This window comes from Oryzias latipes, chromosome 6, assembly GCF_002234675.1.
Source record: "Oryzias latipes chromosome 6, ASM223467v1".
In the NCBI taxonomy this organism is placed as follows: domain Eukaryota; kingdom Metazoa; phylum Chordata; class Actinopteri; order Beloniformes; family Adrianichthyidae; genus Oryzias; species Oryzias latipes.
This window is the reverse complement of record NC_019864.2, coordinates 4,784,442-4,809,403: the sequence shown is the minus strand read 5'-3', so window position 1 is coordinate 4,809,403 and position 24,962 is coordinate 4,784,442. Positions and strand designations below refer to the sequence as shown.

At 40.9% G+C, this 24,962-nt stretch overlaps 2 protein-coding genes and 1 long non-coding RNA gene across 9 annotated transcripts in view; all 3 read left to right on the top strand.

The window, feature by feature from the left end:
• The window catches only part of LOC101167937 (protein lin-54 homolog), a 31,223-nt gene extending 20,571 nt beyond the window's left edge, over positions 1-10,652 (top strand). For all 5 annotated transcript variants that reach the window (XM_020701569.2, XM_011472841.3, XM_011472840.3 and 2 more), the window contains exons 10-12: positions 7,152-7,289; positions 9,111-9,172; positions 10,059-10,652. In XM_020701569.2, coding sequence (XP_020557228.1) covers positions 7,152-7,289; positions 9,111-9,172; positions 10,059-10,224 — 366 coding nt within the window. In that variant the 3' untranslated portion in view covers positions 10,225-10,652. The remainder of the gene's footprint in view (positions 1-7,151; positions 7,290-9,110; positions 9,173-10,058) is intronic.
• On the top strand, positions 4,063-5,226 carry LOC111947514. Its single transcript, XR_002873379.1, has 3 exons — positions 4,063-4,104; positions 4,479-4,540; positions 5,186-5,226. It is a non-coding gene; the product is annotated as an uncharacterized LOC111947514 (long non-coding RNA).
• A 4,875-nt stretch (positions 10,653-15,527) lies between the features above and the next one.
• LOC105353630 lies at positions 15,528-23,624 on the top strand. 3 transcript variants are annotated; one of them, XM_011472847.3, is made up of 6 exons: positions 15,530-15,874; positions 16,709-16,783; positions 16,859-16,907; positions 20,454-20,531; positions 22,102-22,192; positions 23,372-23,473. In XM_011472847.3, the coding sequence occupies exons 1-5, from the start codon at positions 15,872-15,874 to the stop codon at positions 22,188-22,190; spliced, it is 294 nt and encodes a 97-aa protein (XP_011471149.1). In that variant the 5' UTR covers positions 15,530-15,871; the 3' UTR covers positions 22,191-22,192; positions 23,372-23,473. The 3 variants fall into 3 exon arrangements, with proteins under 3 accessions (XP_020557197.1, XP_011471149.1, XP_011471147.1); XM_020701538.2 differs by lacking the exon at positions 23,372-23,473 and having other exon boundaries at positions 15,528-15,874; positions 22,102-23,296; XM_011472845.3 differs by lacking the exon at positions 22,102-22,192 and having other exon boundaries at positions 15,555-15,874; positions 23,372-23,624.
• Positions 23,625-24,962: the final 1,338 nt, after the last annotated feature.

Here is a 24,962-nt window from a genome sequence, read left to right as displayed (position 1 = left end):
GAGCAGAGAGTTTTAAGTGCAAGTTGATGAAGATGTGGGTATATTTCCTGGTTCCATTTCCAATATAGCAAAGGATCTTGGTTTCTGGGTGTGTTTGTTTCTGCCAGGTAGCGTTGGACTTCAATAATTGAGTCAGCTGTTGCGTTCCTCGTCTTCTGGGTCTCTGCAACCTCCAGATCTAATGTTTTCCAGAGAATGTGCCCTAAAAAAATAGTTAATCATTACTTTATTATCACATGATAATAAACAGGTGATACAGGAGCTCCCTGAATCCCTCATTTTCAACAAAGCTGAGTGGCTGACAGTCTTTGATGATCATATTGACCACTGCCTCATCCACTGCTTGCTTGTTAGGAACTGCAAGCCAAAAGGAACTATTTTGTCAAAAGCTTAATAAAAGGACTGTAATTTTACAAACAATATCAAATAGACATAAGACGACATGGTGGAATAGTGGTTAGCACAGTTGCATCACAGCAAGAGGGTTGGAGATTCGATACCAGGCCTTGAGCCTGCCTGTTTGCATGCACGTTTTTTTATCACAATTTTTAGAGAGAATTTCATCATACCTGGGGTACTCTCACGAGTATCTGCCAATTCTTCATTGCCATGCCGAGCTCTATAATGCCTCAGCATTGATAAAGTGCTCTTATTGATATAAGATAGCTCTGTGGAGCAGAGCCGACACCTCACCTACAATAACATAAAAAGTAAATTTATCTGAAAACAATTCAAACCTCTTACCAGAACATTGCATTAAAAAAATAGACACCCTATCTCATGATTATGAGATCAGGATCTCATAATTACATGATAACATGAATAAAGCAACTGTAAGGCTTTTTAACTGACTATCATATGTATCACAGGTCATTCACTTGATAAACTGATAAAGTGAGTGCAATGCGCCACCGTAAAAAAATTGTATATAAAGGAGAAAAAGATTTACCTTGTTTGGCGTCACGAGATCAAAATTATTCCACACCGGAGAAAACTTCCTAGGAAGATCCATGATCAAGCAGAACTCCATTCGACAAACCCACGACATGTTGATACAGTTTGTTTCCTTATAAACACACTTTGGCACGGCACATCCAAACGATACAGTTCCTGTATCGGTCACGTGATCCTTTCTTAAAGCAATACACGCACCGAGACGAGGTTTCACTCTTGAGCTCTCGGCACTGTGCTGATGCACCAGTGTCGCTCGTCCCATCACTAATATACGTGACGATCTTCCAAACGTGCTTTTATTAATTTCATGAATAGTATGAAGCGCCTGTTCGCTCATCGTTTTATTTAATCCGTGTGATCAGTGCTGGAAGGAGGGTTAGGACAGGCTATAAACACAGGCTAACAACATTAGCCTGATGGACACAAAGTCCAGGACCATGAAACCCTGCAATCTGCATTTTGGCTCCACGTAAATGTCTGGGAATAACATCAGTCTTTATTTTGTCGGGACACAACTGGAAACACAAATCCACGTGATTGTTTGAACAGTTTCTAAGGACTGAGCGACATTTATTTCTGCTTCCCCAAACTCGCTGCGTGAGCTGGCGGCTCTCCTGAGTCCTGCAGCCGCTAAGCCAGAGCGGCGGGACGGCTCGCAGTCTGAATTCTCCCACACAAAACAAAAAAAAAAACGCACACATAACAAGCATCCTCAGACCCGAAGTTATTAATATAGCTGTTCTGCTCACTCGGGTGCCAGTGGACCGAGTGAGCGTTGGGGGGGACGAAGCGCTCCTTCCCCGCATCTCCCTCATGAGGGGTGAAAGAGAGGGGAGAGCCAGCGGGGCGAGAGCAGAGCGGCGCTTTTCACGGGGTGTCCGCAGAGCAGCTGATCGGTCCCGTATGAGCTCCAATGCTTTCTCTCAGCGAAACACCGTCTATGCGTGACGTAAACCAGAGCAGTAGTGACACACGATCGGAATGACCGTTTACATGCTCCACTTTCGGATAAACGATCGGTATAACCCGCCTATCTCGATCGGAAAGAAATTTTGATCCGAACGAGTCTGACCGGGGCAGAGTATTCCGAACGGCGTGTTTACATGACGCGTTTTCTTTCCGATCAGGCGTTCTTTCCGATTACTTTTGCCCATGTAAACGCGGCTACTGTGGTGTTATGCATTCAACTTATTCGATTAATAAACTTCTGACAATATTTTCAACTAACCATAATTTTGCTGAGTTATTGTCACACTTGTTCAAATCTAAACATAAATGACAAGATATATTAACTTAAACCAATTAAGCTAAACTACAGACGACTATTTATTCTAATTGTTGGCATGTTTCTTCAAAGCCAAAGATCAACATTGGAGGAATATAAGAGCCTAATGTGGAGCCTCAAGTCACAGACGTCTGCTTTAGACCTTCATATCTTACATGAGAGTTTATGGATTTCTTTTTCATATCTTTATAAATGTTCTTTTCCCACTGCTATAGTGATTTTATTTTTTAGTCTTTGCATTGAAGACCTCCAAGAAACAATGGTAACGCTTTCTTTTACAGTACAGTACTTACAGTGTACTTAAGTGGTATTTACATGGTACTTATAGTGTAACTACTGGGTACTTTCAGGGTACTTACATGGTACTTTTTATGGAATTTACTGGGTACTTACAGTGTGTTTACATGGTACTTTCTATGGGACTTTACTGGGTACTTACATGGTACTTTTTGTGTCTACTCTGTACTTACATGGTACTTACTGTGTATTTATATGGTACTATTTGGTTCATACCTATGTGGTACATACTGGGTATTTATAATATTCCTACTGGGTATTTACATGTTGTGCAAAGGTGTCTTTTATGGTACTTACCACATGTAAGAACAAGGTAAGTACAAATAAAGTACCTTGACCTTTAGGTCTGCACTCGCTGCATGTTTCATGGTATTTACCATGAATTTACCACAGAAACTACCCCTTAAGTACAATGAAACTGTAACTGTAAAAGAAAGTCAGCCCTATTTCCACTCTATTACATGGTACTTTCATTACTAAATACCGGGTATGTTCACTTGAATATTACTTGGTACTTACCCCTTAAGTACAGTGAAACTGTAACTGTAAAAGAAAGTCAGCCCTATTTCCACTCAACTACATGGTACTTTCATTACTAAATACTGGATATGTTCACTTGAATATTACTTGGTACTTACCCCTTAAGTACAATGAAACTGTAACTGTAAAAGAAAGTCAGCCCTATTTCCACTCTATTACATGGTACTTTCAGTAGTAAATGCTGGGTATGTACACGTATTACCTTCCTGTGCAGTGTACATACACACTTGGTCTTCTGACCTCACCACATGAGACAATGCTAACCTGTTGGTAAGGGTAAAGTAACTACATTGTAAAAAAATATACTGGCCTGATTACTTCTTGTAACATGAAGCAAGTTTAAAGAGAAACAAGACAGCAGTGAAAACAACAATCTTTAATATGATACGTGTCTGCAGCATACAAAGTGTCATCACAATGAAATAGGTTTTAAGTACAAAACAGTTCAAAGGAGAAATCTAAAAAACACATTGGCCTGAGGGTCGTGCTTTTTGTCCATCAAAATTCTTTCAGCAGAGTTTGGTAACGGTGCAGGACTTCTTCAGGGTTTGTAACTGCAAGAAAATTCACAATATGAGCTAAAATGAACATAAAAAGCATAACGACTTTGATGAAATACAAAATATATTTTACTTATTTAATCATTTCTGTAATGAGTTTGATAAATCTCTATGAATTTTTTTATCGCTTTGACTGTAATGCTTGAAATTAATCAAGTATCCTCATTTAAAAACATGATAATAAATTATTCAAAACTTAACTTTTTTTAAATATTGTTCTAAAAATGAACTTGTTTTAATATATATTATATAATGTCAGGAAAATATGTAAAACAACAAGGCAAAATATTTACTTTTAATACTAAAAACACCCCAAGTGTGTGTTTTTGTTAAATAGGTCGGGGCAAGTAAAGTTGCAAATTCCCAGCGCACTTGAATGCAGCACAACTACCCCCAAAGTGAACGTGCAGATTAATCCGGAGAGCCTCGAGGCGCGCGCAACAGTTTGAATTTCTCTTCATCTGGCAGGTAAGCCAGTGTTTTTTTTCTAAATATTGGATAAATTACATGTAAATATTTAAACTGATCAAACTTTATAAAGAAGCTAACCTCGTGATTTCAAGCCACTATCTCTGTGTTTGAAACGTGACGTAAGAGCATGTCTACCTTACTGCAATAATTTCAGTTATTTCATGTATACATTTTCAAAGTTTGTAATGAAAATCTACAAACATTGTTGTTACTTACCAGGAGAGGGGCACCTGTAAAACAAGCACGTAGCCTAAATGATAAAGTCTGTTGTTCTGTGCTCGTTTGACTGAGCGCACGTCTTTCTGGGAAAATCAAAGAAAGGCGTTTATTTAAAATAATGATGACGTACTTCCGTCTTTTTACCGCTTTAGATCAGCTATGGTGAAGAAGACATTCCAGACGAATCTGTGAAGCCACAGGAGAGTAAGCTAAAGTAAGTTAAATCCACCAAGTGGACATATTATTTACATTAATGAAGAGTTTAACTGCCTTTTCCCCATTTTCTTTTCTTTCGCCGTTTTTATTTTATTTTTATTTATTTATTTATTTTCAAATATGATAGAGACAACAATACCACCCAACACAGTGAATGTAACTGTTTGAAAATTAAAACATATTTTTGTGAATAACTGTGTTGAATTTGAAATTGCCTATTTATTTCTTTTTTCCTTTTCTTTTACCCTGCAATGTTTTTCATGCTAATGCAAATTGTAGGTGCGAATAATATTTATAAAGAAGAAATACACACAGTAATTGCCAATTAAAACATTGCTTTTGTCATTCTTTGTCTAAACAAATTAGATTTTTTTATGGCAATAATGATTTTTTTTCTTTGATTTCTTTTTTGTTGTTCTTGTTTATGTAACTAAAATATAAAGTTGTGAATAATTTATTATCATGTTCATAAATGAGGATAATTGATTAATTTCAAGCATTACAGTCAAAGCGATAAAGAATTCACAGAAATTTATCAAACTCATTACAGAAATGATTAAATAAGTAAAATATATTTTGTATTTCATCAAAGTCGTTATGCTTTTTATGTTCATTTTAGCTCATATTGTGAATTTTCTTGCAGTTACAAACCCTGAAGAAGTCCTGCACCGTTACCAAACTCTGTTGAAAGAATTTTGATGGACAAAAAGCACGACCCTCAGGCCAATAATGTGTTTTTTAGATTTCTCCTTTGAACTGTTTTGTACTTAAAACCTATTTCATTGTGATGACACTTTGTATGCTGCAGACACGTATCATATTAAAGATTGTTGTTTTCACTGCTGTCTTGTTTCTCTTTAAACTTGCCTCATGTTACAAGAAGTAATCAGGCCAGTATATTTTTTTTACAATGTAGTTACTTTACCCTTACCAACAGGTTAGCATTGTCTCGTGTGGTGAGGTCAGAAGACCAAGTGTGTATGTACACTGTACGGGAAGGTAATACGTGTACATACCCAGCATTTACTACTGAAAGTACCATGTAGTTGAGTGGAAATAGGGCTGACTTTCTTTTACAGTTACAGTTTCATTGTACTTAAGGGGTAAGTACCAAGTAATATTCAAGTGAACATATCCAGTATTTAGTAATGAAAGTACCATGTAATAGAGTGGAAATAGGGCTGACTTTCTTTTACAGTTACAGTTTCAGTGTACTTAAGGGGTAGTTTCTGTGGTAAATTCATGGTAAATACCATGAAACATGCAGCGAGTGCAGACCTAAAGGTCAAGGTACTTTATTTGTACTTACCTTGTTCTTACATGTGGTAAGTACCATAAAAGACACATTTGCACAACATGTAAATACCCAGTAGGAATATTATAAATACCCAGTATGTACCACATAGGTATGAACCAAATAGTACCATATAAATACACAGTAAGTACCATATAAGTACAGAGTAGACACAAAAAGTACCATGTAAGTACCCAGTAAAGTCCCATAGAAAGTACCATGTAAACACACTGTAAGTACCCAGTAAATTCCATAAAAAGTACCATGTAAGTACCCTGAAAGTACCCAGTAGTTACACTATAAGTACCATGTAAATACCACTTAAGTACACTGTAAGTACTGTACTGTAAAAGAAAGCGTTACCGAAACAATCAGTCCCCGCTCCAAAAGTCTTTTAATTCTCTCCACTTGTAAAGGGAGGCTCAACATTTTTTCAACATTTTTCTTCTGCTTAAAAACTGTAGCGTAGAATCCATCCCCACTGTGAAGCATGGTGGTGGCAGCATCATGCTGTGGGGATGTTTCTCAGCAGCAGGCCCTGCAAGGCTTGTAAAGATAGAGGGAAGAATGAATTCTGCAAAATAACCTGAGATCTTGGAGGACAATCTTTTTGGGTCTCTTTATTTAGAACTACAGCTCAGGAGGAGATTTCTGTTCCAGCAAGACAAAGATCCAAAGCAGACGGCAAAAGCTACACAGGAATGGTGGAAAAAGAACCAGACCAATGTTCTGGAGGTGCGAGTCAAAGGCCAGACCCAATACCCATAAAGAATCTGTGGCTGCACTTGAGAAGGCTGTCCATGCCCGGTCCAAACGCAACTTGACAGAACCTGAGCAGTTCTGCAAAGACCAATGGAGCAAAATTCCAGTGATGACTGAGTGGAGACTGATGGAGACGTCTCCACTCAGACTCAGGGCTGTGATTGCAGCCAAAGGTGCATCTACTAAATACTGACTTGGAGGGGGGGGGGGTGATTATGCAAACAGTTCTATTCCATTTCATATTTTTGTTTCATTGACGTTACTTTGTAGAATTCTGTGGAAAGACCCATCTTCTTGACCATGAGTGATTTATGAAAGCAACAAAAGAGACAAACATCGGGGGGGGGGGGTACTTCTGCAGGGCAGTGTATGTATTTTAAGCTATATTTTGTGCCTCCACTGCCTGCACATCACTGTCTGGACAGACTCAACGGGACTTTCCAGGGGTTTCATTTTCCGAGTGTCATCCACACTTTAAAGAAAAAAACTGAAGTAGCTTTGATTGCTCTCTCTAATCAGACGCCTTTCATGACAGATGCTTTGTTTTCTCTAGCTGTGTTTAGGTCGGAACCCTGGAGCCTTCAGGTCCAAAGGTTCTGCTGGGGCGTTTGCTGAATCCAGAGGTTGGCCTGGCAGAGGCTGCAGCTGCAGACACTCTGGGTGTCTGAAGAAGTACTGCGACTGTTACGAGGTACACACACACACACACACACACACTACAGAAATGAGGAAATCATGTTGGGCTTTGTCCAACATTGACTTTTATTTGCCAACAATCAGCTGTTTGTCTGCTGGACATTACGGTCAGCTCAGATTTCACAGACTTTACCTTCACCTGCAACAGAAGTTGGCTTCCTAGGGAAACCACCCATTCTAGCAACACAGGCTGCTTTCTGGCTAACAGAGACCCGCTGGGGGTGCAACAGGCTGGCCATTTGTCCAGAGTATCCCGCCTTTGCCCGCTGCTCAAATCGCACCACAAGACCTCAGATCGCATCTTGAGATTAGCATTAGGATTGATGCTGCATTCACACCACCCTTGAGAATTGCATATTACTTTGAATTATGACTCAAAAAATACTTTTGTGTTTTAAAAATGACCCTTGTCATTTTAATATTGCAGATCGTGAGTTTTCTTCATATCATGCAGCCCTAATGGAAACAGTGTAATTGTGAAATTGTGTATTGTCAACTTTTCTAAACTCTCAATAAACATATTGTGTAATGTGGCGCTGTGAGCTGCTGCACTGAGGAAAGAGGCAGAGTTCATTAGAGGGGTGTAGCGCCCAAATGGCATTGATCTACAGTCTAAGAGTTTTCCCCGGGTTTTTCTAAGAGTTTTCCGGGAACAAATGTTCAATCAGAATACCTTAATTTCCGGACTATAGAGTGCATCTGATTATAAGCCGCACCCATTACATTTTTAAAGGATAAATCATTTAGTACATACATAAGCCTCACCTGTCTATAAGTCGCATGTGCCCTCATTGAAACCTGTGTTGTGGAATGATGTGTATGTGCTGAAACCGCATGTGTAAGTAAGAGGGGGGAGCGCATGCAGCGCAGGAAGGAGGGCTCTCACTAACTCTCTCCCTCACTCTTCTCCCTCACTCTTCTCTCTCACTCACACTTCTCCCTCACTCACTCTTCTCCCTCACTCTTCTCTCTCACTCACTCTTCTCTCTCACTCTTTTCTCTCTCTCACTATTCTCTCTCACTCACTCTTCTCTCTCACCCACTCTTCTCTCTCACTCACTCTTCTCTCTCACTAACTCTTCTCTCTCACTCACTCTTCTCTCTCACTAACTCTTCTCTCTCACTAACTCTTCTCTCTCACTCACTCTTCTCTCTCACTCACTCTTCTCTCTCACTCACTCTTCTCTCTCACTCACTCTTCTCTCTCACTCACTCTTCTCTCTCACTCACTCTTCTCTCTCACTCACTCTTCTCTCTCTCACTCTTCTCTTTTACTCACTCTTCTCTCTCACTCACTCTTCTCTTGCTGTCTTAATACTTAGTACCAAAATAGGCTGACCTTAGGATTAGTTGACTGATATAAAGTAATATAGTCAAACATTTAAGAAATGTGTATTGAACATTTTATAACAGGTTGAGAAAATCAAAAAAAACAGGAGCAGGTTGAGAGAGAAATTCTTGCATTTTTCAAGGTGGTCTAGGCTTGTTTCCAATCGGACTGAGCTCCAGTTCACTCTGAGATTCCTCAGTCTAAATATGGGTAAAGCGGAACAAATCTGCCACCGTCGCCAGACTTTACGGGATGTAAACACCATAGCGGGCAACGATGAGAGCCAGCAACTCATGAAAACTGGGTTGGATGAATGCAGGCCTGGTTGTTGCTCATATGGAAGCAAGTTTCTGAAAATGAAAGGCAGGATTATCTGTTGTTGGTCCTGTTGACAGGCAGCTGTTTGTCTACTGATGTTCCGTTAGCTTTGCATTGTAGCTGATGATTCAGGGCGTGTGTGTGAAGATTTTGTTTTTTTCCATGCAGGCCAATGTCAAGTGCACATCCAGCTGTAGGTGTGTTGGCTGCTGTAACTATGACAACCGTGGGTGAGTCCCGTTTGACACAGTTCTCCCATATATTTGTTTAGTCCAGGCCTGTGTGAGCCTTTGGTAGACACTTTATGATTTTAATGGAAAAAGTCAACATTAATCTAAAAGTCATTTAAGTAAAGTTGAAGCAAAGTGTTTAGTTCTAGCAGATGGAGCTCTTTTATGTTAGACGCTCGCCTCCTATGTAGACGAGGGCCATTTGGAGTTTAATTTATGTTGACTCTTATTTAACTCTTGTGCTATCCTAGGCACTTTAACATTGGGAGTTGGGTCATCTAGACCCACTAGACAGTGCTCTGAACCTTTTTTCTTCAATGATTTGTGATCTTCACTGGTGTCCATGGATTACATGAAATCTTTCCACCTTTATCCACCTTTGTCATGGCAGGGAGAATGCGTCAATGTACGGGTGGGGTCATCTAAGATAGCACAAGGGTTAAAATAAACTGTTGCAGTAAAATAGATATGATATATTCAGTTGTACTGCTATTTGTTCATGTATCTCATGTTATATCGTCATTAAAATATTGATCGCTAATATTGCAAATGGTGAGTTTTCTTCATATCATGCAGCCCTAATGGAGACAGTGTAATTGTGAAATTTTATTTTGTCAATTTTTCTAGTCTAGACTAGACTGTAAAGTTTGGGTGTAATGGAAACACAGCGACTGCCACTAGTGAACATTTTTGATTACAATTGAATTCATGTGATGTCTGCTTTGCATGTGAAAGTCTGTAATGATACAAAGAGCACAACAGAACATCAGCTATGGCCAAATGAAGGAGTATTCCTCCAAATAGGATCTGCACACTGCCTCACCAGAACAGCCTTTTCAGCAAATGTTAGTGTGAGAAGTGTAAACCCTCCTGCTTGTTGTTTCAGCGGTGCAGCAGAACTGGTCTCTGCTGTCGGGGTGGAGACTGTGTGCCAGTCTCTGATGGGTCAGGCTCTTCACGCTGAACAGAGATCCCTGAGCGCAGCTGCAGCCGAGCGCCTCCTCTTAGAGCAGTTTGGACGTCACTTGGCTCAGATGGTCAAGAAACTCTAAAACCGCCTGGAGTGACATTGAATTGCACCTGTCCTGTCAGGTGAAGCCCCTTTACTGCATGAGTGCTCTGCTGAAACTCTGTTCCTTAGGTTTGTAGTAAAAGGAGCTGATCTTCAAGGCTTTTCTTATTTATTATCCAATCCACAGAGCAAAAGTTATGCTTTAAAACTGCTGAGCAGTAAGTATTGACATGAGAAATACTTTATCATTGTATTTATTTTCATTGTATTTATTGTACTGCAGCCTTGTAACATTGCTGATTTAACTGTCTTTAATAATAGTATGTTTATGTTTTGCATATTTATTCATGTGCGGTTTCACTCCTGTTCTGAGTGAGATGCTGCACGGAAAACAGACCCACTCCAATGAAAAGGGTGTTTTTGTTTGCTTTTAACATGTTCTTGTAATATTTTTCTGGAGGACATATGTAAGGTACATTAAGATTAAAACTACATTTCTAAGTATTTCTTTATTCAAATCGTGAATAAGCAAAAAAAAAATCCAGTTTGAAAAAGCTTGTGGTGGTGACCTACAAACTACAATCAGTGGGCCGATAGCTTCCTGCTCTGCTCCATTCTGATCATCCACTGTCAGACCAACAGATCCATGAACGTCTGTGTTTTCCTGGTCTGAGCTGGAATCTGGATCAGAACTGGACGGATGGATAGATCTAAGATTGGTCGCCCGTTTTGTTGCACCACTAGTTTGAGGTGTAGGGTTGTCCGATGGGCTGTAAGCTAGCCGTAGAGACTGCAAACAAAGGGATGATGGGAAATGAGCACACACTTACTCTGCTCCAACAGTCCCGCCCACAACTATGAGATGAATTTCTAACGAACTGCAGAACTATGTCCTAGAAAAGAACAGGCTTTTTAACATTTTGTCTAAAATCAACATAACCATAATTAAAAAAAAACACTGGGAACATTTTTTACAATGGGTGAAAAGATGATCGTAGTGGTACTAGTGCACAACCAAAGCACCACACAAAAACAAAAAAAACAGACAGCACTTTATGATTTATGATCATTTATTTCTACTTCAGCTCAAATAATTCCAATAAGATCAGAGTGTAAAAAAGGAAGAAAAAAAAGTATTCCCAGGCCAGCCAAGAGACAAAGTCTGTCCAGCGTGTCCTGGGTCTTCCCCGAGGTCTTCCCCAGTGGGACATGCCCATAGCACCTCCCCAGGGAGGCATCCAGGAGACATCTGGACCAGATGCCCGAACAACCTCTATGGGTCCCTGTAAATGTCCATCAATTTATTATTTGTATTGCACTTATTTAAGCAGAAGCAACCAATGTGCTTAACATAAAATCAGACCCAATATGATACAATAAAAAGACAATAAAAGCAATAAAACAACAAAAGAATAAAATGTGGAGGAGAAGTGGTTCTACTCTGAGTCCTTCATGGGTGACTGAGCTCCTCCCCCTATCTCTAAGGGAGCGCCCAGCCCCCCTACGAATGAAGCTCATTTCAGCCACTTGTATTCAGGACCTGGTTCTTTGGGTCATGACCCAGAGCTCATGACCATAGGTGAGGATTGGAACGAAGATCGACCGGTAAGTTGAGAGCTTCCTACCTCAGCTCTCTCTCTTATCCTTTAAAAGAGGATCCTCCACCCCTGTCTGCCAGCCCAATGGTATTACCAACTGTCACAATGCTGCAGAAACATGTCAGCCAAGACACTTCCACAGCATCCAGAGACTTGAGGTACTCGAGGCAGACCCCTCCTGGTGCCTTACTCATCCATTGCCTCAGTCTGGACAGTCCTACTTTAAAGTCTTCAGCCTCTGCTTTTTCAAGAGAAGTAAGGAGGAGGCGTGTCAGCAGGATTCTCGAAGTGTCCCTTTTGAATGCCTGGCAATGTCCCCAGTTCAAGGTCAACAGCTCCCCATCTGCACTTAAACCGGCGCCTGAAGAAAACTGCTTTCCCCTCCAAAGGGGCTGGATGGTTTCCAGAATCTCTGACGCTAACTAATGGTCCTTCTCCGTGGCCTCATTGAACTCCTCCGAGGGCCAAATTTTTGCCTCCACAATAGGCTGGGCCACAGCTCGCCTAGATTGCCAGTATCTGTCAGCTGCTTCTGGAATCCCACAAGCCAACCAGGCTTGATAGAACTCTTTCATCAGCTTGATGTTCACCACCGGGTTCGGTGATTACCACCATGTCAGGCACCAGAGACCTTGTGACGACAGCAGAAACAATAGTGGAAAACATGGTCCACTCGGACCAGCCTCCCACAGGACCTGTTTTAACCCTTGTACCTTCCTCATGGGGTCAACATGACCATTGACGTGTTCTCCCTACCATGACCAAGGTGGATAAAGGTGGAGAGATTTCATGTAATCAATGGACACCAGTGAAGATCACAAATCATTAAGAAAGAAGTTCAGCGCACTGTCTAGTGGGTCTAGATGACCTCACTCCCAACGTTAAAGTGCCTAAAGGATAGCACAAGGGTTAAGCTCTTCTGGATGTGGGAGTGGGATTCCCAAATGTACCGGCCTCTTTCCCCGTCAGCGAATTCAAATACCAACCAGGTAATGATTCTTGGACAACTCTGCCCCTCTTAACCTGAATGTCCAAGACACATGGCCGAAATTCACCTGCAACAACTATAAAGTCGATTGTTGATTTCCCGCCATGCACTCAAAAAACGTTCACTTTGAATGAACATAAAAAAAATTATGGAAAGGATTTCCACATGATTAGATTGCGTTACTTGAACAAAAATGAATCATGTTGGTCCTACTTAATTTATTTAGGTTGGCTCAACTTAATGAATTTAGGTTGGGTCAACTTAATGTATTTAGGTTCAAACTAATAAATTTAAGTTGATTCAATTTAAATAGAGCAGTTGCACCCAACTTTAAATTGATATTGTTGCTCACTCTAAAAAGAAAAAAGTTGATCCAATTTAATTGAATCACTTCAATTGGTCACACCTAAGTAAATTAAGTTTATTTAACTTGAATTTCTATTTATTTCTATAATTTTATTTATTCATCTGTAATTGATATGTTGTTCCAAAGTTACATGGGTCTTTTAATTTTCACATCAAAGACATGAATTACCCAGCAAAGTCCCACATCACAAGACAGGAGCTCAATTACCGCAAACTCTGTGTTAAGTATTGGAACATTAACAGTTTGCCACACAAGGGGGTTGGTCTTCATCCTCTACCAAACTTTAACTCATGGTGCAAAAAAAATAAACATAACAGTTTAAATCACTAGTTAAAACAGAGTAAAACAGCTAGACAATAAAACCCATCGACAAAAACTCACACTTAGACCCCAATCTGCCCAGATAGACAAAGAAAATGGTATCCCACAATTCCTTGCGATTACTAATGTATCCAATTCAACGGTATCATGTTGGATCAACATGATTGAAATTAGTAACTTTTAAATGGATTATTTTTATGTACAATCGACATGATTCATTCACGTAAGATTAACAAACATAAAATTTTCTGGTTGAAATGACAAGTTACTTTTTCGTTAACTTAATTGGCTGGTAATTTCCTTTTTTTGAGTGTGTGTCTCCTTGTGCCTTGTTAATATATGCTCAAACACGGTGTTATGAACAAACTATGACGAGCACAGAAGTCCAACAAGAAAACGCTCCTCGGGTGCAGGTCAGTGAGCCCTATCAATCACGCCCCTCCAGGTTCCACTGTCGTTGCCCACGTGGGGATGAAGTCCACTAGAAGGAGAATCGAGTCCCCTTGGTGGGGCACTTTCCTGTACCCCTCAGAGAGACTCTGTTTCATGCAGAGAGATTTTTTCACTACTTTTCTCTCTTTTTCCTCTGCATGTGATTCTTGGGAGCCGCCTCCCACCATGTGCAACTTCAGAATTGTCCCTTCAGAATTGGGACATTGTTTCAGAACCCAGTGGTTCAAGCTCTTCACTCATGCAAGACACAGCTTGCAGATGGGGGGTGTGTGTGTTAGGGCGGAGCTATTCAGCTCAGCACCAATGGCCACGCCCATGTAGAGGAGATTTTGGAAACAGAGGCTTCAGATAATCATGAAAAATGGCTTTTTAAGACATTTAGGTTGTGGAATTTTGGTTAAGGGTGGCGCAGTGGTTAGCGCAAGAAGCACAGCAAGAAGGCCCCCGGTTCAAGTCCCGGCTGGGGGGCCTAAAGCAGAACACCAGTGGGGGACCCTTCAGAGTGCGGTTTGCATGTTTTCCCCGTGACTCCGGCTTCCTCCCACCGTCTGATTTATGGCCCAGCGGCAGGAAGTGCCCTGCCTTCATCCACAAATGGCCAGGATAGGCCCCGGCAGCCCAGTGACCCCGAAAGGGACGAAACAGATTTAGAAGATGAATGATTTTGGTTTGAAAACTTCATAATCATAATTAAAACCCCACTGGGAACGTTTTTATTTAAAGCTTAAAGTCCTCCATCACTTTAAGCTCAGCTGTTTAAACTGTTCTCCATGATAATGGAGGGTAAACTCTCCTTAAGTTGGAGCCATTATGGTCAATGGTTGGAGTACAAACAAAGACGAGAACCTTATGGCTGTGAAGCAAATGCAGAGAATGACTGAAAGTTGTGCAAAAATCAAATAACCAACATTTTGCGACGAGCAATAGCCATATAGATTTCTTAAATAAGATTTTTGTTGAAAAGGAATTTAAATAGCCACGACAATGGGAAATAGGACAAGAACAGTAGAATTACCCAAGTCTTTTAAGAAAGAATATTAAACTTTGAAATATGAATATAGCATAAATGACAACATATTTTTTACAAACACAGAAAAAATGTCGATCATCTCAGTGGTGCAAAGGATCTAACATTGTATTTTTTTGCAGAACCGAATCATTGGGAGAATGATATCATTTCAAACCCTATCGTTCATGTTTAAAACAGAGGGTTTGCAAGAACAGTTTTCACTTCTGAAGAGAGAAATCACTTTAAACTTCAGGTTGTTCAAAGCTATTTGAAGCAGAATGTTTGAACAAGTCTCATATATTTTTCAATTTAAGTTTTTTTTCACCTAAATTTAAAATACGCTTGAAAGTTCCCTGAAAAGTCAGACAGAGTGGTTTGGGCTATCTCTAATCTATCATGTCATCAGAATAACTATTAGAATTTGGGGTGAACTGATAAGGGAAGGGTAATCAAATGTGTAGTTTTTTATTCAGATTTTGGTGAAGCAGAAGAACAAAATACGTTTTTTATATTCTTGTCACTTCTGTTCTCTGATTGGCTACACAAGTTGTGTTAGTTTAACTTTGCAGTGAAGATTTGAACGCACAAGCCCACAGATGTACAGATGGAGGCGTGAACGTTTCGCTGTTTCAGACAAACAGGAAACTAAATTTCCTTCGTGAGGAAAAACAAAGTCCTGCAGTTGAAACCAAAAAGGTTTCCGCCTGAGTTATCTCTAGCACAGCACCTGCAGAAGCCCCCAAACCCACGCACAGTATTGACGGCTACATTATGGGGGTGACGTCAGTCTGTTGTTTTGCTGTTCTGAGGCCCCTAGTAAACAGGAGCCTTGCGGGGCCTCATGGGGAGCCGGATCGAAGCTGCTTCTTGGTGGGGAGATATAAATGGTCTGGGCGCTGCCCTGGAACAGACACATGCTGGACCTGAGCGTCTGCGCTGACAACTGCTGACATGGTGAGTTTGATCACACAGCTCAACGTTGGTGCATTGTGGCAGGAAAGACAAGCTTCTCCTTCATCACACAGCTAAAATGATTGAAGGTTACACATATTCAGTGCACAAGTCAAACTGTAATGTGCTTTTTAGCTTTTACCATTTCAGTGTTGACTGTTACTTTGTGCATAACTTCTGTTTTGGAACATAAAGTGACTAATTCTGTTTTTGACTGCATGGTGGTTCTCTCAGTAAGAAGGTCCTGGTTCAAAACCCGGATGGGTCCGTTCTCTGTGGAGTGTCCTCCTCGTGCATGTGTGGGTCTTTCCACTTTCCTTCTACAGTCCAAAAACAGGAGTCCTAGGTTCACTGATCACTCAGGAACGCATGAGTGTGTGTGGCCCTGCGATGCACTGGGGTCTTGAACCTCTCCTTTACCCTAGCGAGGGTTGGGATAGGCTCCAGCAACCCTGAATGGGGCAGAGCAGGAATAGAGGATGAATCAGTATTGCCTCAGAAGACATACTTATCACTTCATATCATTTCCAAACTGATCTAAATTAAAGATTGGATTAGTCAAGTTAACTAAAGACACATGAAGAACTGCTTTTTAAAAAGAAATGCAGGAAATTAGAGGTAAATTATTTTCCTAAATGTGTTACGAATGCTTCAACAATCTCTTAAGAACAAGTACAGGAGAGGTTCATCCTGCCTTTGATGGCCCTGATGCAGAAATAAACAAAGAAAAGCACGTTTGGGAGGATTTGCTTCCTTTGTTTGGCTGAACGTAGACACTGCATCTGGCTTTGTGTTTTCACTGAGAAATGTGTTGCTGTTTTGAATTCTCTGTTGCAGAAGACGAAGGCTTTGGTCATATGGACGTGCAGTCTGGTCATCTCTCTGTTCATAGACTACTGCCACGCTCAGAAGGTAGAACACGTTCTGCACATCAAACGCTGTTCTTTAAAGCACCGAGTTCCAGCAAACTCTTGTGTTTCCACTCAGCTGAACATCCACTGGGGTCCACAGTCCATGATGTACCTGAAGGGCAAGTGTGAGTACAAACACACATCCTGCTCTGCCGTCTGTTTCACAGCATTTGTCTCATTTCTGATCAAACCTGATGGCCCGTTGTCTTGTAGGTAACATTTAAATGAGACAGAATAGAAATAAGAGTTCTTTATTTTAAAAAGGGAATTGTTTCTAAGTGAGTCTTTTTTGTTGGTGATGTGTGACCTACTGTGGTGTCAAACATCACCTGGAAGCTGTTGATTCGTCTAGACATCAGGCACACATGCTTGGTGATAAACTGTTTCTGCAGTGTGATCCCTCATCATTGTCAGGCCTGCAGTGGTTTCCAGGTACTTTCCAGTTCATTTTAGTGTCTCCAAACTCCAGAATCTTCTGTCTTCGAATTCTGTTTTGTGGATTTTCTCTCCTTAACAAGCAACTCTTGAAATAAATAAAACAGATCAGCATGTCTGCACAGTGACACACCAGCATTTCTGCATTCGTCACGTCCCTGAAATCTGCTGAGTTTCTTTGGTTCTTGTGATTCATGGTTTAGTGGTAGATTTAGCAGTTTGGGGCTCCAGGAGAACAACAACAGTGGTTGTGTTATCTTTTAAATCCTTCCCTGAATGGAAAAATACTGAATAAGTTCCTCACTGGTCCACTCTTAGACAACGTGACTGTCAAGAATCCAAATGTTTTGATACAAATTTAAAAACTGAAATCACATTTAAATGCTAAAGAAATATATTTTATATTATATACAATATTTGTATTTGCCTTACATTTATTAAATGCACTAACTTGTTAATCCCTCACTTCCTAGAACAAACAAATGATGATTTCTGTCTTTTCTTCAATTTGTCAGGGTATTTTACTAAAGAGGACAAAAGAAACATTTAAAAAAAAATCTGGTATTTTCTTTTTTATCTGTCCTCCAGTTTTTTTGGAAGTATGGCAACAATTTGCCTTTTCCTCTTTTCACAGCCCCTCGGATCCCTCTGCGTTCTTTGTCCTCTTTTAAAAATTACTTTGTAACATCATTTAAGATGTTGCCAGAGTTGCCAGATAGTGACGTGGTTTTCCAGACCAAAAGTCATCTAAAGACCACCAGACCAACAAAAAAAGATTAAAAAAAAACCCACAAAATATGAATTATTGATTAATCATCCATTAATAATTACGTCCTGATTGAGTGAAAGTTTTAATGAAAGTTAATAAAACTTTTTTAATGACATTACATCCACCATTTTTGCAGTCAGAGAAAAACATGAAATAATGGAATTCTACTGAACTTTACTAACAACCACTGATGTTTCACTTAAATATTAAAAACAATTAAAAAAAGTGGAAAAAACACAAATATTTAAACACTGTAGGAGTTGTAGGTTAACCTATTAGTCTGTCATGAACTAAAGTGGAAATTGTTTTTGTATTTTTACTTTTCATGAATTCAGGTGAGATCAAATAAAAGCAAATGTCCAACATATTAAAGAGGAGTTTGGTTTCCAAAATCCTGTTCTTGTGAATAAACAATGAAATAAAACATTAAGAACTAAATCAAGTCTCGACTAAGATGACTCAAACGACTATTTCATGTTTTTCCCACACCAACAGTAAAAATCCTCCAAAAAAAATATATGCATTCATTGAACAAATGATCTATTGTTTTTATAAAGTTCAGCGGTTTTTCTGCCTCATTCTGTCTTTTCAGCGCAGCTTCACATCAGATCTGAAGTGAAAAACATGAACTATCAACTACAAAGGGAGGACACAGAATAAAAATGTCTAGAATGTAAAAACAAATAAAATACAATTCATATTATTAGCAGACGCTGAGTTAACTAAAGGAACAATTAACCCGACTTCACTCAGGATTGCGTAATCTATTTTACTGCCAGATTGGGCGAAAAAAATTGAGTGGAAAACTGCTGAATCTGGCAACAGCAGCCTTGCGCTAAGATTAAACAGGAAACACAGAAAATAACAATTTTGAGGATTCAAATGATTAGAATCAAACGTTCAATATCATTTATGGAACAGGTCAGCAGGTGAGGAAGACGACAGGTGAGGCACTGTATCACCAGTCTCCCTACTTTCCGGCTTGAAACGTGGTTCAACCAGGAACTGAAAGCTCCAGAACCAATCCCAAACCCGCCCAAACTATGTCCATCCACCTTAAGCATTTCTGCCCACAAATTCAGAATAAAAGCCGCCTGTTGAGCTGGAAACCGCCCAGTCTGGTAATGCTGCCGCTGCTCACTAACTCTGTCTCTGGACATGCTGTTGACTGGAATATACCATTGCTGCAGAAGGACGGGGGAGGACCAAACACTTTTACATGAGCAGTCTTATGGCAGTTTAGTGATTTGGGGTGTTTTTTATGACAGATTTAAATATCGAGCGACGTAAAATGTATTTTAGAGACTTTTATGAAGTGTCCAGCTGACGGTCCCAAGAGATTTGGGGGCCTCAGGGATGGCCTAGCCTCTGCCTAGGCCAGAGGGCTGACATGATTTCATGACTGAAGAAGGGGTTATACCATCCAAAATGATGATTTCACACATCCTCATCCAGAGTCAGACCAGCTGCTGATCCTCAGACAAACGTCTTGCTTCTTCAGTCTCTAAGGAAAAAGTATCTTCTGATCAAAAAGGCAGATCTACGAGGGTCTATTTGAACTTTCAAACATCCAATTCCAAAAACACTGTCAAAGAATCAACGATCACTAATCTACATCTGATGGGATAAAGAAATACTTTTGTCTTTTTTCTGTAATTTCTAGCCAAACCTGAGCAGCATTGGTTGAATGTTGTGATGTGAAGTAAGTACCTTTGTTGTCATTTTCCATTCCAAAATGATTCTTTGATCAGTTCTGAGATGCATTGTGGAGGAATGGACTCAGTATTCCTGCAGCTTTATGGGGCTTTATAGGACTTTAACCTTTGACCTTTCCTGCAGCTGAGGCATATCGCATCAGAGCTCAATAATGACTTTCAACTGTGTTTGACATGTGTCATTTTTTAAACATAACTATGTCAATGTTTTACCAGATGTGAAAACAAAACACGTCGTTTTTTTGTCAGATCAGAGACGCGTCTGACTGCAAAGACATCAGAACAGGATCAGTACTTAAATCCACCTGGTTCATGACGCAGGGACATAATGAAAGCACCAAGGACTGCAGTCTTTCAAACTCCTCTGAGTTTCGTGGTGAACTTGGAGGTGAGAAGAGGCCGGAGGAATGGAGGCGGCGGATTGGCTGAGGCCACCTCCTAAAGGGAGCGGCTGAAGGCCAAGAAGAGGAGTGTTGTTGTGGCAGCAGCCTGGGTTCAGATGCAGCTGTTTGTTTTTGTAAAACGTTTTTTTGTCCACAGGTCTGCACGTTTCGTCCATCAGATCACATCTTCACTGGTATGCTCCATGATGACCTGCATGGTTAGCAGAGCCTTGGTCCTTGCCCTGATGATGTGATTGAACCCTTGTTGACTGAATCTTCCTCAAATAATGAAACTTTCAGCATTGGAGCCACGGTGCTGGGCTCTCCATGCGTCACTCATCAGATCTCATTGTGTGCTCCTGTACTCAGATGGGAAGAGGTTTGTGTCAGAGGACAACAACAGAGTCTGGAAACGGGGTCTGAACAGTCTTCACGCGCTGCTCAAAGGTACAGTAACACAACAGGTTTCATCATTTCACCTCTAACAGTGTGGGCTGCTGGAGGCAGCCTGTGCTCCTCCACAGTTCTCTAAATGTGGACGTTTTCATTGACTTTTAAGATCTTCATGGGGTTTGAAGATGATCAGTTTTGTGTAGGAACAACTCAGTTCATCTGCAGTTTTCAGGTTCTTGTGCTCAAAACGAACGAGCAACAGAAAAGAAAGGAGTCTGAAAAACTTTCAGAAACAAGAAGATATAAAGGCTGGAGACATTGCACCAGCCTGTTACCATTGTCCAAGATACGTAAAGAGTGAGGCCACGTTGATTTAGGCAGTAAACAATGACACAGCGTAGCAGGTACCGTCAAATGAAAAAGTCATGTTTAATTTAATTTAGGGCCCATTTAAAGAAAAAAACTCTGATCATCGCAGAAATAAAACCGTGGTTTCAATGTTTTTGGACAAAGTTTAACAGATGAACTTTCAAACTTTTCTATCAATAAATACGTCATTGTATAGGAAACGCAATGCATTCCTGATAAATGGTTGTTATTTGATTTAAATCTACACACAGACTAAGATTTGCACAAACTAATAGACTCCTTGGTCTGTGTTTCAAAACGGGTCGGGTGGGTGACCGACATCGCCAACCGATGGGGAACGGGTCAGGCCGGGTGGAGGGTCCTATGGACTTGGGCACCCACACAGTCTTCCGTACGCCACGTGTCCCCTGTCAGCCCCCTGGATGGGGATTTGTTGCTGGGCTCTTCCCTCTTCACTCGCCACTACTGAGGGAATCCTGGTTAGTTTCTTTTCCTCCACTCAGTAATCTGCTTCAATTCAGCGGGTCGTCTCTTCTGATCCGAGGTCAAACACAAACACTGAGGTCATCCTCCAAAAAACAGATAGACGGTCCTGCCAAAAAACCTGGACATAGTGCCAAGTCTAATCCTACCATTAACATCACCATCATGGCTACAAGATCAGCCTAAACGTTCACTAATCTGAGAGTAGACTTACTCTGATCTTCCTAAAATGTTTGCTAGAATTTCTCCTTTGTTAGCTGACAGCCGGCATCTCAACCTATCCAATATGGCGTCCAACTTTGCATATGTAACTCGCAGCGCAGCATCTCTATCTTATGTGTCTCATCGTTCTGAAACTCCAGACCACTTCAGGGACTGCAGGAAAGTCTGGCTCCTGTGATGACAAACACTGCAGATGTTGGGTGGAGGTGGACTCACCTGCTTTTTGGCTTCTTTTTTTTTTTTTTACTGTTCTATTCTGTACAGATGACTTGTTAATGATCTTTAAACAAAACTTTACCTTTGAAAATTGCTATCTGTAATGCATTACATGAGGTACTTTAAGGTTATTTACTTAATAAAAGTAGCAGAGGTAGAGCATAATAGAACATTTCCCATTTAGATGAAAGCAATGTGCTTCAATAATCACTAATTCTATACTTTATTATCTGGTTAAATGAAAGCACAAGGAGTTAATGAGAGGATCCTCAGCTTTAACCTCTTGAGACCAGAGCTCTTGTTTGAAATGCTTTTTTTTATTTCATTGTCACAGGGCCCCAGGTACTGAGAATGAACTGCAGTGACGACAGTATGAGGATGCCAGGTCTCAAGAAGTTAACCAGTTTAGTGCACAGGTCTTGAGGGTCAGTGTCCTCCATGTTTTCCAACTCACCTGGCATTAAAGCTTCTCATTTGCAAAACACAGCTGCTTCAGGGAATCAGCTGCAGGGAGAAGCCAGTAGGAGGCCAGCTCTCGAGTCCCAGAGTCCCACATCCCTGGTTTACTCCATAAAAATGAAATGATTGATTACATCCTTGAAAAGAAGGAACACATTGACCAAATGGGAACCTGAAGCCTGCGTTCATCTAAGAAAAACTAAAAGGAAAGTCCCCTAATGAACACAGACTCAAACTCCTGGACCTGTTAGCCTGCAACAACTAGGGTTAGCTTTACACAATTATACTATCAAAGTACTTGGCTCATGAAGCCACAGGAGTTTGGTCTCAGTAATTTCAGCCAAAATAATTTAAAAAGCCTGAAATGATGGACCGAAGTGGAGGAATGGTTGTGTTCTAGTTCATCTGTGCTCTCACTGCTTTCTGCTCCGATGTCATCCATCAGTTCCTGAACGTGTCAGAAGCGAGATATTCCTCAACCTTCAATAGTGATCCTTTACACTGAGTGTCTGAGTCATGTTGCCATAGCGACTCTGCAACTGTGCAGTCCTCCTGCATCGTCGCACGTGCCACAGAGCTGCTCCAGCTTTTTAATGCGGCAGCAGCAGCTCCCAGCAGCCGCCTCGCAGCTTCATCAATCGTTACCATGGTAACAACCTGACAGGTGTCTCTGCTTTGCAAAAATCTCAACGACCATCATGTATCTACTTCTCATGTTTGCCTGATGTTACTCTTGTTCTTCTGTGGGAACATTTGTCACACTTAGAATGTTGCTTTGGTAGAACAAGGAGGTTTGTTTTCATGAAATTTTACTTTGTGTTTTACATAAATGTAAATATATAGGAATGACAAAAAATACCCATTACAAGTTTTACTGATTTTATAGGGTGAGTTTTCTTTGGAGATAAACTTCTTAATGTCTTTATTTCTGTGGTAAATGTGAACACTTGAGACGAAAAAGTTCTGAAAATCTTTGGTCAAAATGAACGTCTCCATGAAGCTGCTGTTTCTCAGCCTCTGTCACGTCACGTCTGAAAGACAAACGTCAGGACGGACTACCATCAGCACCACATCCCTGTTCATGTTTGTTCGTGGAGCGCCCTCACGGGTGGTTGAACATCTGCCTTATGTGTGTGTGCTCACAGACCTGCAGAGGCTTCAGCTGCTGCACTTCAGCAGGACCACCAGTGTTCTGAGCTCAGAGAAAGGCCTGCTCCACTGTCTCGGGGGGAGATAAGTCTCAACAGGGACAAGGTATTCACGTTGGCCGCTCCGCTCCACCAGAAAAACCAGCTCTGCTTATCTCAGCGTGCTGCCCCACGCTTCCCTGGATGTTTTCTTGCTTGAGCGTGGCTTGTGTCCATAGTGACTCACTAATAAAAAGTCTGTTAAACCAGAGGCTGATTTTCTGCAGTGCATCATTTTCCCCACAGCAGGGCAGAGCAGCACTGCTGGTGGGACCTCCGCAGTTTTCGCCGGATTTCTTTCCACCTTCATCCATCCCTTTTTTAAAACCCATTTTCTTTTCAGAGTCACCAGGTTGCTGGGGCCTTTCCCAACGCATGTCATTTGCCAGTCAGTTGCAGGGTCACACACAGACAGACAACTACACAAATTCACACTTAAGGGACAATTTAGAATCCCAAACAAACCGATGCAGCATGTTTTTGGACTGTGGGAGAAAGCCGGAGTGCCTGCAGAAACCCAACACAAGCATGAGAAGAACATGCAAACTCCACCCAAAAGAAACCCCCCAGGATCTGAACCTCTCATTATGAGAGTGCTAACCACTACACAACTGTGTGACCTTTTTGTTTTTACTCATAAATAACCACCAAAGAAAACTAACATGGACTCAGAGGCTAAGAAAAAGTTCAGCTTAGTTTAGTTTATGGACATTTTTTCTTGATTTTTTTTACACAAAGTTCAATGAATTCAATTCTGAGACAATTAAAGTGCTCTTTAACAGGCTTTCTGTTTAAGGTCGAATAGCTTGTTGACAGTGCATGGTGGAGCAGTGGTTAGCACTCTTGCCTCACTGTGAGAATGTTCAAATCCTGGCTGTGTTCTTTCTGTGTGGAGTTCTCATGTTCTCCTTGTGCATGTGTGGGTTTTGTCCAGGTGCTCTAGGTGTGTGTGAGAGTGTGAGTCTGTGTTCCTGCAACAGACTGATGGCTGTCACCCAACACTGACTAGGTTGGCTCCAGCCAACCTGTGACACAGCAGGTCTGATGGATGGATGGAGGGCCAGGGGGGCTGGATTTTACTACAGTAACCTCCTAATTTATGTTGACTTTTGTTTAACCGTTGTGCTATCCTAGGCACTTTACCATTGGGAGTTGGGTCATCTAGACCCACTAGACAGTGCTCTGAACCTTTTTTCTTCAATGATTTGTGATCTTCACTGGTGTCCATGGATTACATGAAATCTTTCCACCTTTATCCACCTTTGTCATGGTAGGGAGAACACGTCAATGTAAGGGGGGGGGCATTTTGACAGGCAGCACAAGGGATAAATGGTAAACTCAAAAATAAGCTCAGGTCTTAAGAGGTCAGTGATAAATGATGTATACTTACGGAACAAAAATAGAAACGTCACATTTTTGTTTTCCCTCTCATTTGTCCTGAGGTGAACTCAAAGATCAGAAACATTTTCTCCAAACACAAAATAAACATTTGTCTCCAGTATTGTTCACAAATCTGTCTGAATCTGTAATAGTTGGCACCTCTCCTTTG